This window comes from Sphaerodactylus townsendi, linkage group LG11 (assembly GCF_021028975.2).
Source record: "Sphaerodactylus townsendi isolate TG3544 linkage group LG11, MPM_Stown_v2.3, whole genome shotgun sequence".
NCBI lineage: Eukaryota > Metazoa > Chordata > Lepidosauria > Squamata > Sphaerodactylidae > Sphaerodactylus > Sphaerodactylus townsendi.
Window position 1 is genome coordinate 47316850 of NC_059435.1, and position 18507 is coordinate 47335356.

The 18507-nt window shown below is 40.9% G+C and overlaps 1 protein-coding gene across 8 annotated transcripts in view; it reads right to left on the reverse strand.

Moving 5' to 3' along the window:
* Window positions 1-7045: 7045 nt before the first annotated feature.
* The window catches only part of PHF14 (PHD finger protein 14), a 155731-nt gene continuing 144269 nt past the window's right edge, over window positions 7046-18507 (reverse strand). For 7 of the 8 annotated variants that reach the window (XM_048511563.1, XM_048511569.1, XM_048511567.1 and 4 more), the window contains one exon: window positions 7046-9002. In XM_048511563.1, coding sequence (XP_048367520.1) covers window positions 8961-9002 — 42 coding nt within the window. In that variant the 3' untranslated portion in view covers window positions 7046-8960. The remainder of the gene's footprint in view (window positions 9003-18507) is intronic. The other variant, XR_007245796.1, reaches the window with a different exon arrangement.

Here is an 18507-nt window from a genome sequence, read left to right on the forward strand (position 1 = left end):
AATATCACTAGACATTGGAAGAAATGCTTCATTGGGGGAAAACATCTAAGCTACTTTGATTGGTAACTAATTCAGTGTTGTTATCAAATATGGTAACAGCAACTAGATAGCATGCTGTAATGAAATATTTAAATAATGGAAATTTGCTAACACCTACATTATCCATCTACACAGAAAAAATAGGAGTACATGTCTCTTTATAGTTAATTTAGATTGCTCACATCATTTTATTAGGCTGACAATAGGAGGAGGAGGAGGAGGAGGAGGAGGAGGAGGAGGAAGAAGAAGAGGAGGAGGAGGAGGAGGAGGAGGAGGAGGAGGAGGAGGAGGAGGAGGAGGAGGAGTTTGGATGTATATCCCACCTTTCTCTCCTGTGGCTTACAAGGTGGCTTACAAACACCTTTACCTTCCTCTTCCCACAAACAGACCCCTTTGCGAGGCAGGTGGGAATGAAAGGGTTTTCAGTGAACTGTGACTAACCCAAGGTCATCCAGCAGGAATGTAGAAGTGGGAAAACAAATGTGGTTCACCAGATAAGAGTTCCCTGCTCATGTGAAGCAGTGGGGAATCAAACCTGGTTCTCCAGATTAGCGTCCACCTGCTCTTAACCACTACACCACTCTGGAAAAAGAATAGTTATCAGTGGGTGGGTAATTCAGTAGTTTTGTCTGGCTGACACAGGAAAAAGATAAGAAGTTCACAGGAATGGAAAGTTACTTAAGGCAGCTTCTTACGCCCTTTCCGCACGGGCGTTTTATGGCGCCCTGGGGACGGCAAAAACGCTGTCCCCAGGGAGCCATTCGCACAGGGGGCGCAGCTGCTTCGCAGCCGCGCCGCCCTTGCGTCACCCGACTGGCGCGAAGCCGGCATTTCCCAACCTCGCTCGGAGAGCGAGGTTGTTGGGAAATGCCGGCTTGGAGCACGGCAGCGGCTCCAAGGCGCCCCCTCCCACTTACCTGGTCCCTCGCCCTCCGGCGCGTCGCCGAGGCCTGGGGACACGCCCCCCTGCCCTGCGACGCTCAAGCAGGCGCGCAGGGCTGGGGGGCGTGTCTCCAGACCTCGGTGATGTGCCAGAGGGCCAGGGACAAGCCAGGTCGGCCGGGCGACAGCGCTCCGCGGAGCCGTCGTCCCAGCCGGTTCTGGGACCGTCCATGTGGACGGTCCCAGCGTCGTCAGGTCGGTGTGGATTACGCCAACCCAACCCCTTCCGCCTCCGTGCGGAAGGGGCCAATGTGTCATACCCTTCCAGCACAAAAGTTGTATTTATTCAACAATGTAATATTAGCCATCATAAGCAACAGCACACTGCATGAATGTAATTGTCTCCAGGCAGAGTGAAATCAGTCCTTAAATCTCAATCCCCACTAACTCCAATGCATGTGCACGCAGATGTCCTTTAAACTCAGTATATTTAAACTAAGTATGACTTAGGAAGAAGAAAATTACCTTGACAAGAGTAGCTTTTATCGGTCATTCAATGCATCATCAGCAACCAAGCTGAACTTAGCCTGACTGTGAGCCAGAGGAAGCAGAATAAGGAGACAGAAGACTTCAGGAGGTTGCACAAGCTTTCATTAAAGACAAGTAAGAAATCAATTTGGCACCTGCACCACCTGATAGACAAGCAGCTGGAAAGGACTATTTATGTATATAGACACCTTCTATGTTTCTATGTCCATTTTCAATCACAGCAGAGCTATTGAGGACAGCATTATACAGTTAATGATACAAAGGTATCATTATCAGTTTGCACCACTCAAACAAAAGGAACGGCTTTCGGAACACACTGGTATATTCAGAGTGTCCTTGTTAATCCAACACTGCAGTTCTGTTATGGCTATTTGCTAAAAGGAAGTGATGTGACAAAAATTAAGCCTATAGTATCCCTTTTCTAAACTACATGGGCCTATGTATATATGATACAATATAGTACCATCTTCTTAAAACCCCAACTGTTTAGTATTCTGGGGGTGTAAATAGGAGTTTTAAACTAAGTATCAAACATGAACCTTTTCAGACATTAAGTAGAGATAGCTGTGTTATTATGAGCCTAATGATATCTACTGCACACAAGAATACATAGGTGTCGTGCTGAGAAACCAATGATCTGACTCTCATTTTGACTGCAGGCAAAGAATATCTCATCAAAGCTATAAATTTCATGAATATGTTCCCAAATTTAAAACCTTTAAGGAAATGGCTTGTATGGTTCAGTGGTTTTAAAGAGTTGTTCATACTTGGCTTTGTAACAAGGAAATTAATCGTTCTAAAACAAATCGGAATTATACCATACTTGCCTGCATTTTCACGCTGTTGCCTTTAGTGTTTTGCCTCTTTCTCCCAAAGGACATTGCTATCGAAGCCAGCAATGAATTCACCACAGGGAGATATTTATTACCTGCTCTGATGGCAACACCACAGTCATTTGGAGAAGTAACGGAACTTGCTCACTCATTGGTATGTAAAAATTGTTGTCTTTAGGTCATGTGAAATAGAGTTGGTTTCTAATCAACCTTCACTTTTCATGGCGTGAAACCTATTCAGGCTAGTGTCAGAGAGAGTTAGTCTCTTTGAGTCTGATGCAAAAGCAAGCTAAACCATTAGGAATGGTGCAGGGCTTTGGCCGGGGCCCAGAATAAAGACAGAAGCCACTGTAAATTCAGATTTTTCCCTCTTGGGTGAGCAGTTTTCCAAAACAATATGTTTATAAATACAGATTTGCCTATGAGAGATACTGGTAAAAATGTGCCATCATAGATTTGGCTCAGCCATGAAGTCCATTGGGTGACCTTGGGGTAGTCAGCTTAACTTACAACACAAGGACATTGTGACAGTCAAATGTGGGGGGATCCATCCCAAGCCCTTTAAAAGGAAGGTGGCATTATAAATATGTAACAAGCACACTATAGTTAGAAACATGTCCTCATCAGTTCCAGATGGTGTTGATATTAACATTTGGAAACCTAATACAATGTTACTCCAAAGACTTCCAGGTATTAATGCAAGCCTAATAGCTGTGATTAATTTATAAGTAACATTGTTATGTAATACTAGCGGGCCCTGCCACGCGTTGCTGTGGCTCAGTCTGGTGAGGTGGAAAAGAAAGAAAAGGGGAAGCGAACGGTTCGAACATGTATCATTGCACAATGCTTGCAAGGGAGGGGAGGGGCAAGGGGCCCCTCGCTCCCCTCCCTCTCTCCCATTCCCTTGCATGGCACCCCGCCCCATCCCTCCTTAACGTTTCCCTTCCTCTGCTAGGGTGGGTGGGCTATGTCTAGGTGGTTAACCCTGTCCCTTTCACTCCCTTCCCTTGCAGGCGAATTACCTAACTTAAAACACACTGGGAGGCATGAGCTACGTTTTGTCAGAACGTTTGGTCCAGCAAATCCCCAGACCCTCCCTCACCTTCCCCTTCCTCCGCTAGGGTGGGTGGGTCATGTCCAGATTGCGGGCCCCATCCCTTTCACTCCAGATGGCAGCAATTTTCAAGGAAGGCATGCTTGGTTCTGGAGGGTTTTCTGGGCTGTGTGGCTGTGGTCTGGTAGATTTTGTTCCTAACGTTTTGCCTGCATCTGTGGCTGGCATCTTCAGAGGTGTATCACAGAGAAAAGTTTGTTTCTTACTGGGTCTAAGTGAGAAGGGAAAGTTTAGTGTGGTATATTGTCCATGTCCCAGGGTGGGGAACCAATCATTAACTGTTTGGGTGGAACTTGCTATGCAAAGGTGTGGTTGAGTGCATTGTATTGCAGGTGGGGTTATCAGTCCATTTAAGTACTGGGAGCCAGGCCCTGCTAATCTTCAAAGTCTCTTCTTTCTTATTGAAATTGTCCTGGTGTTTGTGAATTTCAATGGCTTCCCTGTGCAGTCTGACATAGTAGGCTTCTGAATTGTCCAGAATTTAAGAATTGCTTAACACATGTTCTGCAACTGCAGATTTTTCAGGATGGTTAAGCCAACAGTGTCTTTCGTGTTCCTTAATACAGGTCTGAATGCTGTGTTTTGTGGTTCCTATGTAGACCTTTCCACAGCTACAGGGTATGCGATATACTCCTGCAGAAGTGAGGGGGTCTCTCTTGTCCTTTGCTGAGCGTAGCATCTGCTGTATTTTCCTAGTGGGTTTGAAAATGGTTTTGTAGGTAATGCTTTTTCATCAGTTTCCCTATTTGATCTGTGATTCCCTTGATGTATGGTAGAAATATTTTTCCTGCGGTAGACTGTTTTTCCTTAGTCCTCTTGGTTTCTCTTGGTCTTAAAGCTCTTCTGATTTCTGTTGTGGAGTAGCCATTAGCCTGCAGAGCCCAGTATAGATGGTTGATTTCATCAGGGAGGAGATGAGGTTCACAGATTCGTTTTGCACAATCTGTCAGAGTTTTGATTATGCCCTGTTTCTGTTGTGGATGATGGTTGGAGTTTTTATGTAGATACCAGTCTCTGTGTGTCGGTTTTCTATATACTGTGTGGCCCAGTTGGTGGTTGGGTCATGAAGACCAAGACATCTAAAAAAGGCAGTTTCCCTTCTTTTTCAGTTTCTATGGTAAATTGTACATTTGGGTGGATGCTGTTAAGGTGGTTCAGAAAATTCAGCAGTTCCTCCTCACCATGGCTCCAGATTGTAAAAGTGTCATCCACAAATCGGAACCAAGTTGCAGATTTCCTGGGTGCTGTGTTGAGGGTTTCTTTCTCAAAATGTTCCATGTAAAATTGGCTATCACTGGGCTGAGGGGGCTTCCCATGGCCACCCCATCGGTCTGCTCATAATAATCATTGTCCCCTTGGAAGTAGCTGGTTATTAGGCAGTGTTGAAATAAAGCAGTGATGTCATCTGGAAACATTTGGCTGATGAGTGCAAGTGTGTCTTTCACTGGAACTTTGGTGAACAGTGAGACAACATTAAAGCTGATAAGTCTGTCGCTAGGGTTGAGATGGAGATAGCTAATTTTTTCGATGAAGTGGGCTGAGTCTTTAACATAATGCGCTGTGTGTCCAATGTGGCTTTGTAACTGTGAAGTCAAGAATTTTGCCAGTTCATACGTGGGGTAACCAATCGCGCTCACAATAGGTCTGAGTGGGATGGATTCCTTTTGGATTTGGGGGAGTCCATATAACCGGGGTGGAAGCGCTTCTGACTTGCAGAGTCGTTGGCATGTGTCTGGTTGAATGGAGGAGCTCTTAATCAATGTGATGGTTTGGCGAGTGAGTTTCTTGGTTGGGTCTTGTTTCAGTTTTTTGTATGTTGTGGGATCCAGGAGTTCTCTGATTTTTTCTTTATATTGTTCAGTCTTCATGATTACTGTTGCATTTCCCTTGTCTGCTGGAAGGATGATGATTTCTGGATCTGAGCTGAGATTCTTAATAGCATTTCTTTCCTTTCATGTAATATTAGTGGGGGGAAGTTTTGCTTTTCGCAATATTCTTGCTGTTTGTCCTCTTAATTCCTCTGCTGTTTGTGTGGCTGGCAATGTCTTTCTCCATTTTTCTGTAGGTGAGGTTGTCAATTTTGTCCCAGTCCTGGCTTCTCATTTTTTGACTGATGTGGATGTGGAGAAGTAGTAACACCTTGTCTATGGCTGCAAGTTCTTTGCGGGTGGTGTGAATTCTCTCATGTACTAATGCACATTCCAGGCGGTCATATATACGGTTAGCCTGTGCGGATTTGAAAGTCCTTTTTGCTTTGAGAAAGGCTGGAATAGTCTGGAATAGAAGGCATGTTTGTTTCCCTTATATCAGAGGGTGTTGCTTTGACAGCCAGCAGATGGCGCTGTTGCGGAACAGAACTGTGGTTCCAACTGTCACAGTTGTGGCAGATTCACAAAAACGGCCACAGTTGTGACATGTACACAACAGGATGTGTGGAAACAGTATGCAAACCTGGTCGCACGTGAGTGCGACGTTGTGTGAAAATTTCAAAGCAATCGGTCCAGTAGTTTGGGAGTTCACTTGTCAGGAGAAAAACGAACTGTTAGATTTATATATATATAGATTAACCCACACTAAATATTTTTAATAGAATTGCACACAGTTTGATGCTGTACATGAATTTGGACTGCTATCCTAACTGCGTGCAGAAGGGCAATATACAAATTTACAGAGGGATAATCCAGTGGAGCATGTGAACACTGTTACACACATACTGGTTGAGAGACTCCCTTTTAGAGGTCTTCTGTACAGAATCTGTAATCCAATTGACACTAAAATGGGAGAAGCAATGCTTTATTGAAATATGGCAGTGAGGAAGTCTTGCATGCTGTTGCTATTAATACTAACAGGCCTCTGTGGGATCTAAGCTCCTCTTGAAAAATCAATGCATGTTACTCGGATAATACCTCCTAAGTTCTGACTAGGAAGCAGCACATGAGCTTTGTGCAATTATTGAGAATTGCTAATGCTGCAGCTTCCAGAGAAAAAGAAAGTTCAGCAACACATGCCACTTAAAATGGATTAAAATGGAATGAGTGGGCTCACTATCCCTGAGCGTGTGTGATGCACGCAAATATAAAGTAGTTACTGGCTTAGAAGTGTGATCAGCAGATGTGGAGGGTTTCTTTGCCCAATACACAGCTTCTATCTACTATTAATCTGCTCCCTTTGGTACTTAGTAGTAGCATTTGCATGGGCAACCTGTAGTGTGGAAGAGAGTTCCCATCAAGACTGCTACCACGTGGTAAGTGAGGGGCAATAGGAAGCTAATTTGTCCTTGCTCTTTACTTAGCTACTGCTGGGACCTTGAATCTTCATTCCTTTGCATTCCTAACAAAAATGGCAGCAAAATTTGATGTATCCTCATAACGAAACTTCAAATATAATGTGCTACAGAGTGGTGTCCTAAGCAGAGTTACACACTTATGAAACTATTGACTTCATCTGGCTTGATATCCCTCTACATTGGTATGGCATTGTTTGTGTCCACTTGTGCAATGCCACTATGTACCTCAGATAAATTGACAGTTAGGACCACACTGTCAAACGCAAACAGGTATAGCTCGCCACGCATACTCCCTTTTTATCATTAGCAGAGGGAGCAGAAGAATGGAGAGGATAACAGTTGTTCAGACTCTGAGCAACAGGCCATGTTTATTTCAAAGTGGAAAGGCAAATTAGATTTGAAGCTGAATAAACATTCAAAACAAAGATTAGTGTACCATGCATCTGTAAAACCATTCCACAAAGGAACAGGTAAATCCACATTGTTGCTATTTGAAGGGAGTCATCCATTTCTTCCCAATCATCTAAAACTGATTCTTCAAAGCCTAGACAACTGATGACAATTGCTCTAGAAGTTCTGTGGCTTCACTTATCTGGCACCCAATGGCTCATCCCAGGATTCAATGAAAAAAGACAAAGGCTCTCATCATGACTGATTCTTCTACACAGATGAAAGAGTTCTGTTTGTGTTAAGAGTACTACAGCTTGCTGTGTGGACAATCCATATTAATTTTACATTTGAATATGGGCATCCCTTCGATAAGTAGTAGATCAAATGAGACATTTGCAAAATAAGAGGACAAATACATTCTGGGTCAAATATAAGGGGAGGATTTGAAAAGGGCAAAATTCCACAAAGAGTATCACTGTCATCTTTCTGGCTGTGGTGAAGCAAGACCTGTTAGGAGACACTGCACCGGTGTCCTAAGCTGTGCTGTCCCTGGCTTCTACTCCCCTCCCCATAATTGCACTTTAGATGTCACAAAATAGCAAGCTTTAGAATTCTCCAGGACTGTACACTGGGAAGGGTTTTAGTTTTTAAAAAAGGTATGATGAAGCCTCCAGATCTGCAGTTAGTAGGTCTTAACATGGAACGCAGGATGTGTTGCAGACTTAATTGAATTGGATATTGCTTAGTGCCAAACAGGACTCAAGATTATAGAAGGGGCTCACAGGCCATCTAATCCAATCCCTGCTCAATGCTCTAAAGCATTCCAGACAAGTGTCTGTCCAGCCACTGCTTAAAGATTGCCAGAGAGGGGGAGCGCACCACCTCCCTAAGTAGCTGATTCCACTGTCGCCCAATACTGTAAAATGCTTTTCCTAATATTTAGTCAGAACCTTTCTGTCCGTAATTCAAACCCATTATTGTGAGTTCTATCAATGAAAAGCTAAACTGTGTCCTATCAATGAAAGGCTAAAATTTGGCTAAACTGGCTAAACCTCTCCCATTTTTCGTTTGTTTGGCCATGCTGGCAGGGGCTGATGGGAATTGTAGTCCATGAATATCTGGAGTGCCATAGGTTCACCAGCCTGATGAAGGGTTCTGTGTAATTCAAAAGCTTGCTCACTGCCATTTGATATTTTGGCTGGTCCCAATAAATAGTTTCAAATAATAGCCATGTTGGTCTGTAGCAGAATAATTAGATTTGAGCTCAGTAGCACCTTAGAGCACATCAAGTTTTTTGGGGGTATAAGCTTTTGAGAATCAAAGCTTATACCCCAAAAATCTTATTGATCTCTAAGGTACTACTGGAGTTGGATCTAGCTCTCCCAATTAAAAGGTATTACAGCATTGTAATTGGACCTATAATCCTTGTGTATATACTGAATCAAACTCAAAAGCATAAAAGCCAATCACCAACCATATATCAACACTACAGAAGATGGGACAATTTCTGTTTGGCCTTTCAGGATATCACATTAAAATTATACAATTAAGAAATTCAACAACTTTGTATAGCAAAAACTAGCAGAAATGAGGACAGAATATCCCTTCTGCCCATAATCTGAAAGCTTTCATACACGAAATCGTTTGCCTCTTGAGTGCTGAAAGTGTATGTTTTCATATAATCACAAATGTCACTGAGACCCAATTAAACAATTTCCCAAAGCAACTTACATTTTGATTTCCAATTTTTATTGACCATGTTTTTTATTTTTACAATAAGACTCATTAATCACTGTAATACTACTTGAAAATATATTTGAAAGAATGGTAATTTCTAGTTTTTCACATTTCTCTGTTCCATGTTTGGTTAAGGAGATGAATTTTGTGCAGCCACTTCGTTTTCATCCTCCTGCAAAACAAAAAAAATATAAGATGCTTTATTGAGCCTTCAGAAAAAAAACATATTTAGCACTGCTGTCTGTATGTGAAATATACCTTCCTAGGCAACTGTTTGTATGATGTATTTATTTTCAGTTTATAGGTCACTTTTCAATTTTGCAGTTTCCTAGCAGGGAATTACAAAGTCAGTAAAACAGACTGAGCTGATTTGGAAGCCTACCATATAGAAATTATGTTGTTGTATTTTGTAATGGTTTACTTTTTCACCATCGATATGTTTGCATTTTTCTTTTAAAATAAAAAAAATCAGTAAGACAATTTTAATAATAAAGCAACAATAAAGTCAGTAACAGATTGCAGTTTAGAAATGTAAACAGTAAGAAAAAAACATGAAAAGTCCTATAGAATAAAGATTTTACGTTTTTAAAAGTGTAAAAGGCATAAGAACGAGCCTGCTGGATCAGACCAGAGTCCATCTAGTCCAGCACTCTGCTACTCACAGTGGCCCACCACGTGCCTTTGGGAGCTGACATGCAGGATGTGCAAGCAACCATAGACCCACTGGCTTTTCCTAAAGAGGGAATTCCATGGAACAAGAGCTACAATTAAGAATGCACAGTTCCTAATATGACAAACTCACTCTCCCATAGAGGCTATAATAGCATCTCATTACTGGATCCTAATCCTCAGGTAATTTATGTAGATGAAGGCAGTTTCTCAAATATAACTCTCAAATATATAATGGAGCTCTTGCAAAATAGGTGTAATGTTTCTTGCATGCAGCCATGAACAGCAACTGCACACCATATTCTGATCCACTTGTAATTTCCAAATAGGCTTTCAAGAGCAGCCCCATGGGCTGTGCACTAAAATAGTTAAGAAGTTAGGAAGACATCCTAACAGAGAACTAAGATCTTAGTTGATACACCTACCAATACTGGTAAAACACAAACTTGGCTAAATCACAATTTAAGCAACTGGAGCTAGTTTGGATCATGCAGTTTCAGTGTATATCTTATAGGTAGACTGTAGTTCCAATATTGTGCTCCTATGTCCCCAGCCATATGCAACTCAATCTTTATTTGTTAATATACTTTGCCTTTCCCCTCATCAAATAATGGCTGAAGACAATTAGACTGAATTTCAGTTTATATGCCCTCATCCAGTCAGTTATGACCAGGCAAAAATTCAAGACTGACCTTTCTCAGTGATTTCATGCAGATGTTAAAACAGAACCCTGCAGGACTGCAGCACAACTATACCACAGTGTCAAACAGTATCCCTTTCCTGAATACTTTCTAGAATCTGTGATATAAGATCAAAATCACGACAATACAGTACCTCCAATCCCAATCTCCTGCATTAGATCTAGAAAAATACCACAGTCAAAAAGCTGCTTAAGGCTTAAAAGAGTTAGTTGGTTCACAGCTCCTCGTTCTGTCTTCTAATGATGATTGTCCACTAAAGTAACCAACCTAGACCTTAAACTTGGTAAGAAGTCAGATTAACAGCCCCATTAGTGCAGCCACACCACTGGATTTGTCCTCTTTGGGGCACTTGCCCCGACAGAGGGGCAATTCTGCCAGCATGCTACTGCCGCGGCCCTCCCCAGTACTGGGATGTGGCACTGGATGTTGCACACAGCACCCCAGGGCTCCTGCCAGCCACGTAGTGAGGGAGGACAGGTCGGTGACCGGGGAGGAGCCGACATTAGTTGGATCCTTCCCAGTCTTTGCCAACATTATGCTGGTGGCCTGGCCACCAAAAAGCTGCTGTAAGTCCATTCAGCCCAATGGGGACTTCACAGTGACAGGGAGGCTTTTTAACTTTGTGAGCCTCCTTGTGCCACCAGGAAGCTTCTATGAGAAGCGGTACCACATTGGTGCTGCAGCACACCACCTCTGGTTTGGATGGGGCTGTGAAATGGGTCCAGGAAATCCATTTCATCCAAGAGAGCCTGAAGTTGTCTTGTCACCACTTAGACTGAAAAAGGAAGTTCACCCCCCCCCCCACCCCGTATTACTGAAAATCAAACGGGTCCAGAAAATATTTTTAAAAACTGATTTTATCCACATTAATGGAATTTTTCACTACCTCAACAAGGGAACCGAGCCAAAATTCAATCATGGCAACTTTATACTAATTAGGATGAACGTGCATCTAGAGCACATAAACAACAGTAGTGAGATCTTTGACAAAAAATTTTAATATTGATTTAAGATCTGCATACTAGTTTCCTATATAATCCAGGTATCACTGTGAATAAAAACCTGTCCTATGCTTAGAATCAACTCATTTACTTCAAGAAATTCCATAAAGCGGGAATCTAGTGAAACCTGTAAACAAAAAGACATACTTTAGCATATTTCTCTAGAACACCATCAGAAGTCTTCACTAAATGCTTTTAAAATGCAACAACTTCCTTTATACTTAACAATTACTTTTGAAAAGCATCTGCCATTGGGTTAGAAGTGTTTCCTTTTTTGGAGACCAGATACGTTTTCTTCACCATTTGATAAAAGACAATAAATTTAACTTCAGAGACACTTTATGTGCTGCAGCATAGTATTTTTGTCCCATCTAGCAAGGTTTCTTGACAGGTCTGCCAATTTTCCAATTACTTGTACCACCATATGTTATCTGAAGATCAGTCAGGTCTAAAATAGGAAACATGAGCATGTCAGGCAACCGCATGCTTACAATATTCTACAGCTTCAGCCCTAGAAGTTGGGCTCATAATTCATGGCAAGCTGCTTTGGAGCCCCCGAATAAATGAAGTGACATCACAATGCCAGCATCCATAGAAATGAATAGTGCCTTGTAGCCAATGTTAAATAGTGACCTCGAAATATTTAATTATGGATGCTAGAACATGACATTCAAACAGCTCCTTGTACACTAGCCTCATCAATGACAAATGCATTAATTATGTGCATACTTATATTGTAATTTTTAATACTTTTGCACGCAATTAAGATACAGATTTAATTGCTATCATCAAATCTACACACAAACTAGTTATGCTGAGCCAATAGAAACGAAGTAGTAAACTAGACTATTGTATTGCATCAAATATATTCCCATGTATAATATTTGAGTAAAACTGCATTATGGTGGTTTGCAAAATAGTAATAAAATAGTTATCTATCACCATGAAAACTCTAGCAAAAATCTAGAAGTTAAAATTTACTGAACAGAATTCTGTACACTAGTAGTTCACACTTATTTTCATTCCACACATTTTTACAAATGTGTGAATGTGAAATAAGTATACTATCTGTACAAATAGCTACACAGGACTGCACTTAGAGTTTCACTGAAGTTCTGGATAATACTTTTCACAGCACTTTTAACCAGCATTTACTTTTAACCAGCATTTACTACCATTATAATTTGCAAACCCCTAGAATATTAAACTGACACTGTTTCCAAGTGATTAGCAATGTTTGAACTTTCTGCTAAATGGACTATTTAGACTAATTATAAAGGACTGATGCTGAACAGACTGAAGATTAAACATGTTTAATATATTTGCTTTACTAATTACCATCAACATTCAATATAGTTTCTTATTCTAAAGGAACTCATGTGATTGGGAGTCAATGTATGGGGTTTCTTCACTTACTAACTTGTATTTGGTACAGTTCAGACTGAAGTCAAATCAGATTCAGAGGAAGCTGATACTTTACAATGGGGGAAAGAGCAGGTATGCATCAAACTCGGAAATTGGGCAATACACACAAAAACAAAGTAATGGGAAGCTGGAGAAAAGTGCACATCCAAATTCTGAAATTACCCATACACACACTGTAAACAACTGGAAATGAGGCTGAGCAGAACATCAAACACAACAAATATCTATGGAAAACATCTGGAGTGGAAGAAAAATCTCCCCCAGTTTTGTTTAGTACTACAAACTTGAAAAATTCTCTAGCTGAATTATGGCTACAAAGTCGCTTCCTGCTGTTTACCCTGCTTGATGTACACCTTGTACAGCCAATTTTTAAAGATTGCTTGCAGGTACAAAAATAATTAAAATTCCACGGTGCTGAGAAAACTTGGTGGGAGAAAAAGGAATGGAAAAGACACGCCTGATCTGAACCAAACAGACAGGTTTCAGTGTTCGCTCTCAGCATTCCCTTGTAAACTGTAAGACACATTTCTGCCCTTAAAATCAGAACATCTAGACTTCAAGAAAGAAGTGCTAGACAACCATTATCTCTATAGTGATTAAGAGAATTCTATACATAGAATGAAATGTACATCAATCAGTCAGTAGCGAAGGAGGTTAAGAGCTCGTGTATCTAATCTGGAGGAACCGGGTTTGATTCTCTGCTCTGTGGAAGCTTGTCTGGGGAATTCAGATTAGCCTGTTCACTCCCACACATGCCAGCTGGGTGACCTTGGGCTAGTCACAGCTTCTCGGAGTTTTCTCAGCCCCACCTATCTCACAGGTGTTTGTTGTGAGGGGGGAAGGGCAAGGAGATTGTAAAGCCCCTTTGAGTCTCCTACAGGAGAGAAAGGGGGGATATAAATCCAAACTTCTTCTTCTTCAGTTCATAACCCTGGTAAAAACACAATTGCAGAAATATGTGCTCAACTGTATCTATAATTTTCCTACCGGTGTAAATCAGCCATAAGACACATACCACAAGTTTCGCAAAAACCAAAATCAACAGAAATAAACCTTGCCAGATATACTGTAACCCCCCCCCCCCCACACACACACACACTGCTATCGCTACTGGTGGGGGGAGAGGATGCCCACTGTTTCCCATTGGAGAAAAAATAGGGCTCTATAAAATTGGACCCCGTGACCCAATCTTTACCAAACATGGGTATTCTTCTACAGAGTGTCACCCGCAGCTATGTTGCAATTCTGGTGCCTCTATCTTAAGAAAAAAGGAAAGGGTCCAGAGGTGAAATGCATTTGCACCTATTTGCACCTATTCGGTAGAACCGGTTACTAAAATTTTCTCAGTTCGGAGAACCGGTTATTAATGATTAACTCCACTAGGGACAAGGGGGTAATCTCTGTCCCTGGGTACAACAAATCTCATCAAGTGGGGGATGCAAAATTGCCCCCCAGGGCCCACTGTGATCCCTCTGCCCCCATGGAACCCCCCCCCCATGTGTGTATGAACTGTATGAAATAATACAATATATAGTAATTCTATTTTTTTTGTTCATTGGTATAAAGGTTGGGAAAGTATTATAAGTAAAGATTTTTAATTTTCTTTTCCCCCCTTGAAATTTATATTAGAAAGAGTGGAGTTTAAACTACTCTTTTAGATTAAGGATTTTGGATCTCTCCCTCTGTTAGTTTTCTTTCAAGTGGAATAGATAAAGTAGTTATAGGAATCTGAAGGGGAAGTAGAAAGTAGGGAGGGAGGGAAATATGGGAAGGAGGGAGGCAATATAGGATGTTTTAGTGGGGGGGGTGAGAGAGATAGACAATTAGATATGTTTGTAATATGTTAACAATTGTAAACAGTTTTTGATTCATTTCCTTACTTACGTTACTATTTAAAATCAATCAATATAATTATATAAAAAAGAAATAATACATTACCTTTCGGTATATTGCTTTTTAAAAACAGTCATTATTTGAATCTAGTGGGGCGAAGGGGAAGGGGAACTGCACCTGGGGCGCATGCGCCCTGCATCCTTGCCACAGCCCTGCCCAGGAATGCCCCGCCCCTGGAATACCTGGCCATGGCCCCGTCGTGCCCCGCCCAGTCCCATTGGTGCTAAGCCACTGTTTGAATCCCACCACCATCGGAACCTGTTACTAAAATTTTTGAGTCCCACCACTGGAAGGGTCCACATAGAATCTAATGGAGCTGAAGGCGTGTGTGTGTAAACTTTAAAGTGCTGTGGAACCCAGCGCAAATGCATCAAAGCATTTTTTCTTTTAAAAGGGTTTTCTTCCCTTTCCACCACTGCAGCCAACGATCTCAAAATGACCCTCCCCCAAAGCAATTTTTTTTTTGGTTCTTTCAGGATCGGGAATGCTGACTATAGTTTGACCCCCCACCCCCCCCCCCCCCCCCGAAAAATACCAGTAGGGGTTTTTTTTGTCTATCTTTTTGGTTTACCTTTTCCAAATACACACTCTTAATTGCTGCTGCATTCGGATATATAGGATATGATGTCCTGTCTTATAAAGGACAGTTTCTATCTATACATAAACTACTGCAAAGGGGACTGGTGTGTTGCAGCTTGATACTTTGTTTAAGAACTCTGACAATGTATGTGTAGAACAGATTCTGAGGGACATTTAAAAATTATGGTAAAACAAAATGCTTCATGAAATAGTGCAAATGTTGGTTTGTGGAACAGGCACTGCTGCTGTGAGCCATTCAAAAATATGGCTAGATGACTGCCTTCTTGCAGAAATTTTACAACAGTGAATATGCTGTGTCTACAGAATAGTTATTATTAATAACTTATTTTAAAAAACCTTAAAAGATTTGCAGTATGGTGGAATACATCCAGGACAAAATCTGTGTCACTGGACACTGATCACATGACAAACGATATCCAACTGATGCCTGTAACAGAAGCCCCTGCAGCTGCAGTACTTATAGCAATTACAACATCAAAAAATATACAACTGGGAAAAATGTGTGTTTGTACATTTGTGTGTGATCCCATTTGCCAAAAAACATTCTATTTTGAAGCTTCAAGAATTCCTCATTACCTTGTACGACTTGAAGAAGGCACATGAACTATAAACAACAATTAAGAAATAAACTGTGCAAAAACAGGGTAGCAGCTGAAACTCTTGAGCTGCAAAGGATCAGAGCAACCCAAATGTAACAGGTTAGATGGGAAAAAACTAATTTAAATGTGTGAGAAACTAACGCAGAATGTAGAACAACTGATTATAAAAGAAAATGTGGTAAAGCCTCCTTCTGAGATAAATGGACACTTGCTGTTAGATCTGAATAGCAAAATAATCTTATATACAGAGAAAAATCTGATTGTTTTCTGCTTATGCCAACATTCTCAAAAAGAAATACATAGATGAGTTGAATATGCATTTCCTATGCAGGTTCTGAACACTAAAAATATGAACTATATTGGTACCGCTGATGTACTTTAGCAGATACATAATAGACACTACATCGGTACCACTTGTTAAAATGTTAAAAGTATTTTCTCAGAGGGCACAGATTTTGCATTCTGCTTTTCTTTTGTGCCCGTAGATGTGTTACCTGTTTAATGTAACATGCCAAGTTTGAAAGAAAATGTGCTCAAAGGGCAACAGATTCAGAGATAAATCAATTTAACAGTTAAATCAGCATGGAGAACACACTGAACTCTCAATTGCACAGGGGTCTTTTCCTATTTCATGTTATCTCCTTTAAAAAGTGTGGCTGACAAACCTTATAATGAAGCACAGTAAGAGAATATGACTAGAACACTTCTTTAGCACTGAATATTGCAAGCAAATATACATTTCTTCTGATAGATGGCAGGTTCCTGTCACCGCATCTATTTAGCGATAAGGCAGCTGTTTATTTCCCAAGGAAAGGAGACCCTTGCTACATGGATCATTTTCATAGTGACAAGCTTGACAAGTTTGACATTTACTTCATGAAATATTCTGAACCAGCCATCAAGAAAATGCACCCTCTGGGGCCACTGGGAAGCTGACAATCTTACCTTTCATTGTGTATCTCCATTAATTTTCACTGACAAAACCCAAACAATATCCCAACAATGAATCTTTCAAATTTCATGGTTTTAAAATTGAGACTGTGAGCAAAGTAACCTTTTACCGAAAGTGAGAATTGACCTCAATTAACGACGGAAGCCACATATACCCTCATTTATTTAGCACAAAGAGCTACCCTAAACTGAAGCAAGGCACACCGAGAAGAGCACTAAAATTATGCAGTACTGACAGAGTACTCTAGATGGCAATGCAAGACCATGTTAGATTAGCAGAATTACTATTTTAGATTTAACAAAGAACCTTTTAGGGTTTATGAACACCTGCATGTTTATCTCAAAAACGAGCTCCTTTAATTTGTGCTTATACAAAAACTTCAAGGCTTAAAAAAACGGTCTGCCAAATTCTGTATTTTCAATTTACTTGCTTCTAATTCCAATAAAAAGGGATGTGTGTACTATACTGCATACTCCTCAAAGCCAAAATTCATTTACTGCTCACTACCATTCTAGGATTTTATGCCAGCTCTTGAAGTCTCCATCTGTTTCTCCTCCTCTTTAGCTTTGGAGGAAGTCTCTCCACAGAGTGGCCCTTTTGGACGGCTGCCATGACAGTTGTGATTTTCAGCTGGGCAGGTGGTGATTGGAACCTTGCAAGTGCAGCCAAGTCTATTTTGCTGAAAGAAATATGATGCTTCTTTTGGTATTTTGAACATTTTATTTGCTTACTTCTGAAGATGCTAAATCGGCATAATGGGGAAGAATTTACTATAAAGTTGGACGGTTCCTAAACGCCCCTTTTAGCTTAATCCCTCTTGCTGTCTCATTGCAGGATGGTTAACATGCACCATGCAGGAAGCATCTGAATAGACGAAGGAATAAATCTATTTAATTTAAGCCACAACCAGACAGAAATGTATATTAGAAAAACAGGGTTATGAACTAATGGACCATGCATTACATTTAAAAAATATAACTTTGTCTTGCATATATATGAACTGAATGGTTAACATCTAATTTTTACTGAATCAAAATCCTCAAACGCATAATTTTTTTTACAGCTAAATGTGTTTGTTCAACTCGGTTTATGTTTAGATTTTGTTCTGCACACATTTATTAAACCATTTCTATCCCATCTTTCCTCATGGTTCAAGGAGGCTTATGTAGAAAGTATGTTCCCTAAGCAACCAACATCAGTGTGTAAATTATTCTTAGCAGCAACAATATGGCTCCCTAGGGAGAAAGCTACAAATCTTGCTGTGCTTTGAAAACTGGGGGGAGGGGGGGAATATGGGAGAACATTTGAGATTCTGGGCTTCTAATTATCCCTACACGCAATAGCTTCTGACGACTTCTGATTCTGAAGGGCTTTCATAAAACTGTATAGAGTTTCCTCATCTGAAATGTTGCTTTTATGTCCAATTGTTTACTTTTTAACTTGTTATGAATCTGTTCATCATCTCAGATTCACCTTCTGGTTGAACTCTCCCTTTGAACTATCTGTTCAGCTGCAGCATGGCCCCTGCTTTTGGGGGGCGCGGGGGGCACAGCTCCAGTGTTACAGAACACCTCTTGCCCTAAAGAGATATGGAGAGCCCCATGCAGTCTATCTTTCATAAGAAATGTAGGCCATTTTTTGGGTGGGCATTTTGCAGTTAATTATATTAAGAGGATGCTACTTAGATGGAAAGTCATAATCTGTGTTCTTTAAAATATTCCTGGTTCAGACTTTGGCTCATTCCGCACATGCAGAGTAATGCACTTTCAAACTGCTTTCAGTGCTCTTTGAAGCTGTGCGGAATAGCAAAATCCACTTGCAAACAGTTGTGAAAGTG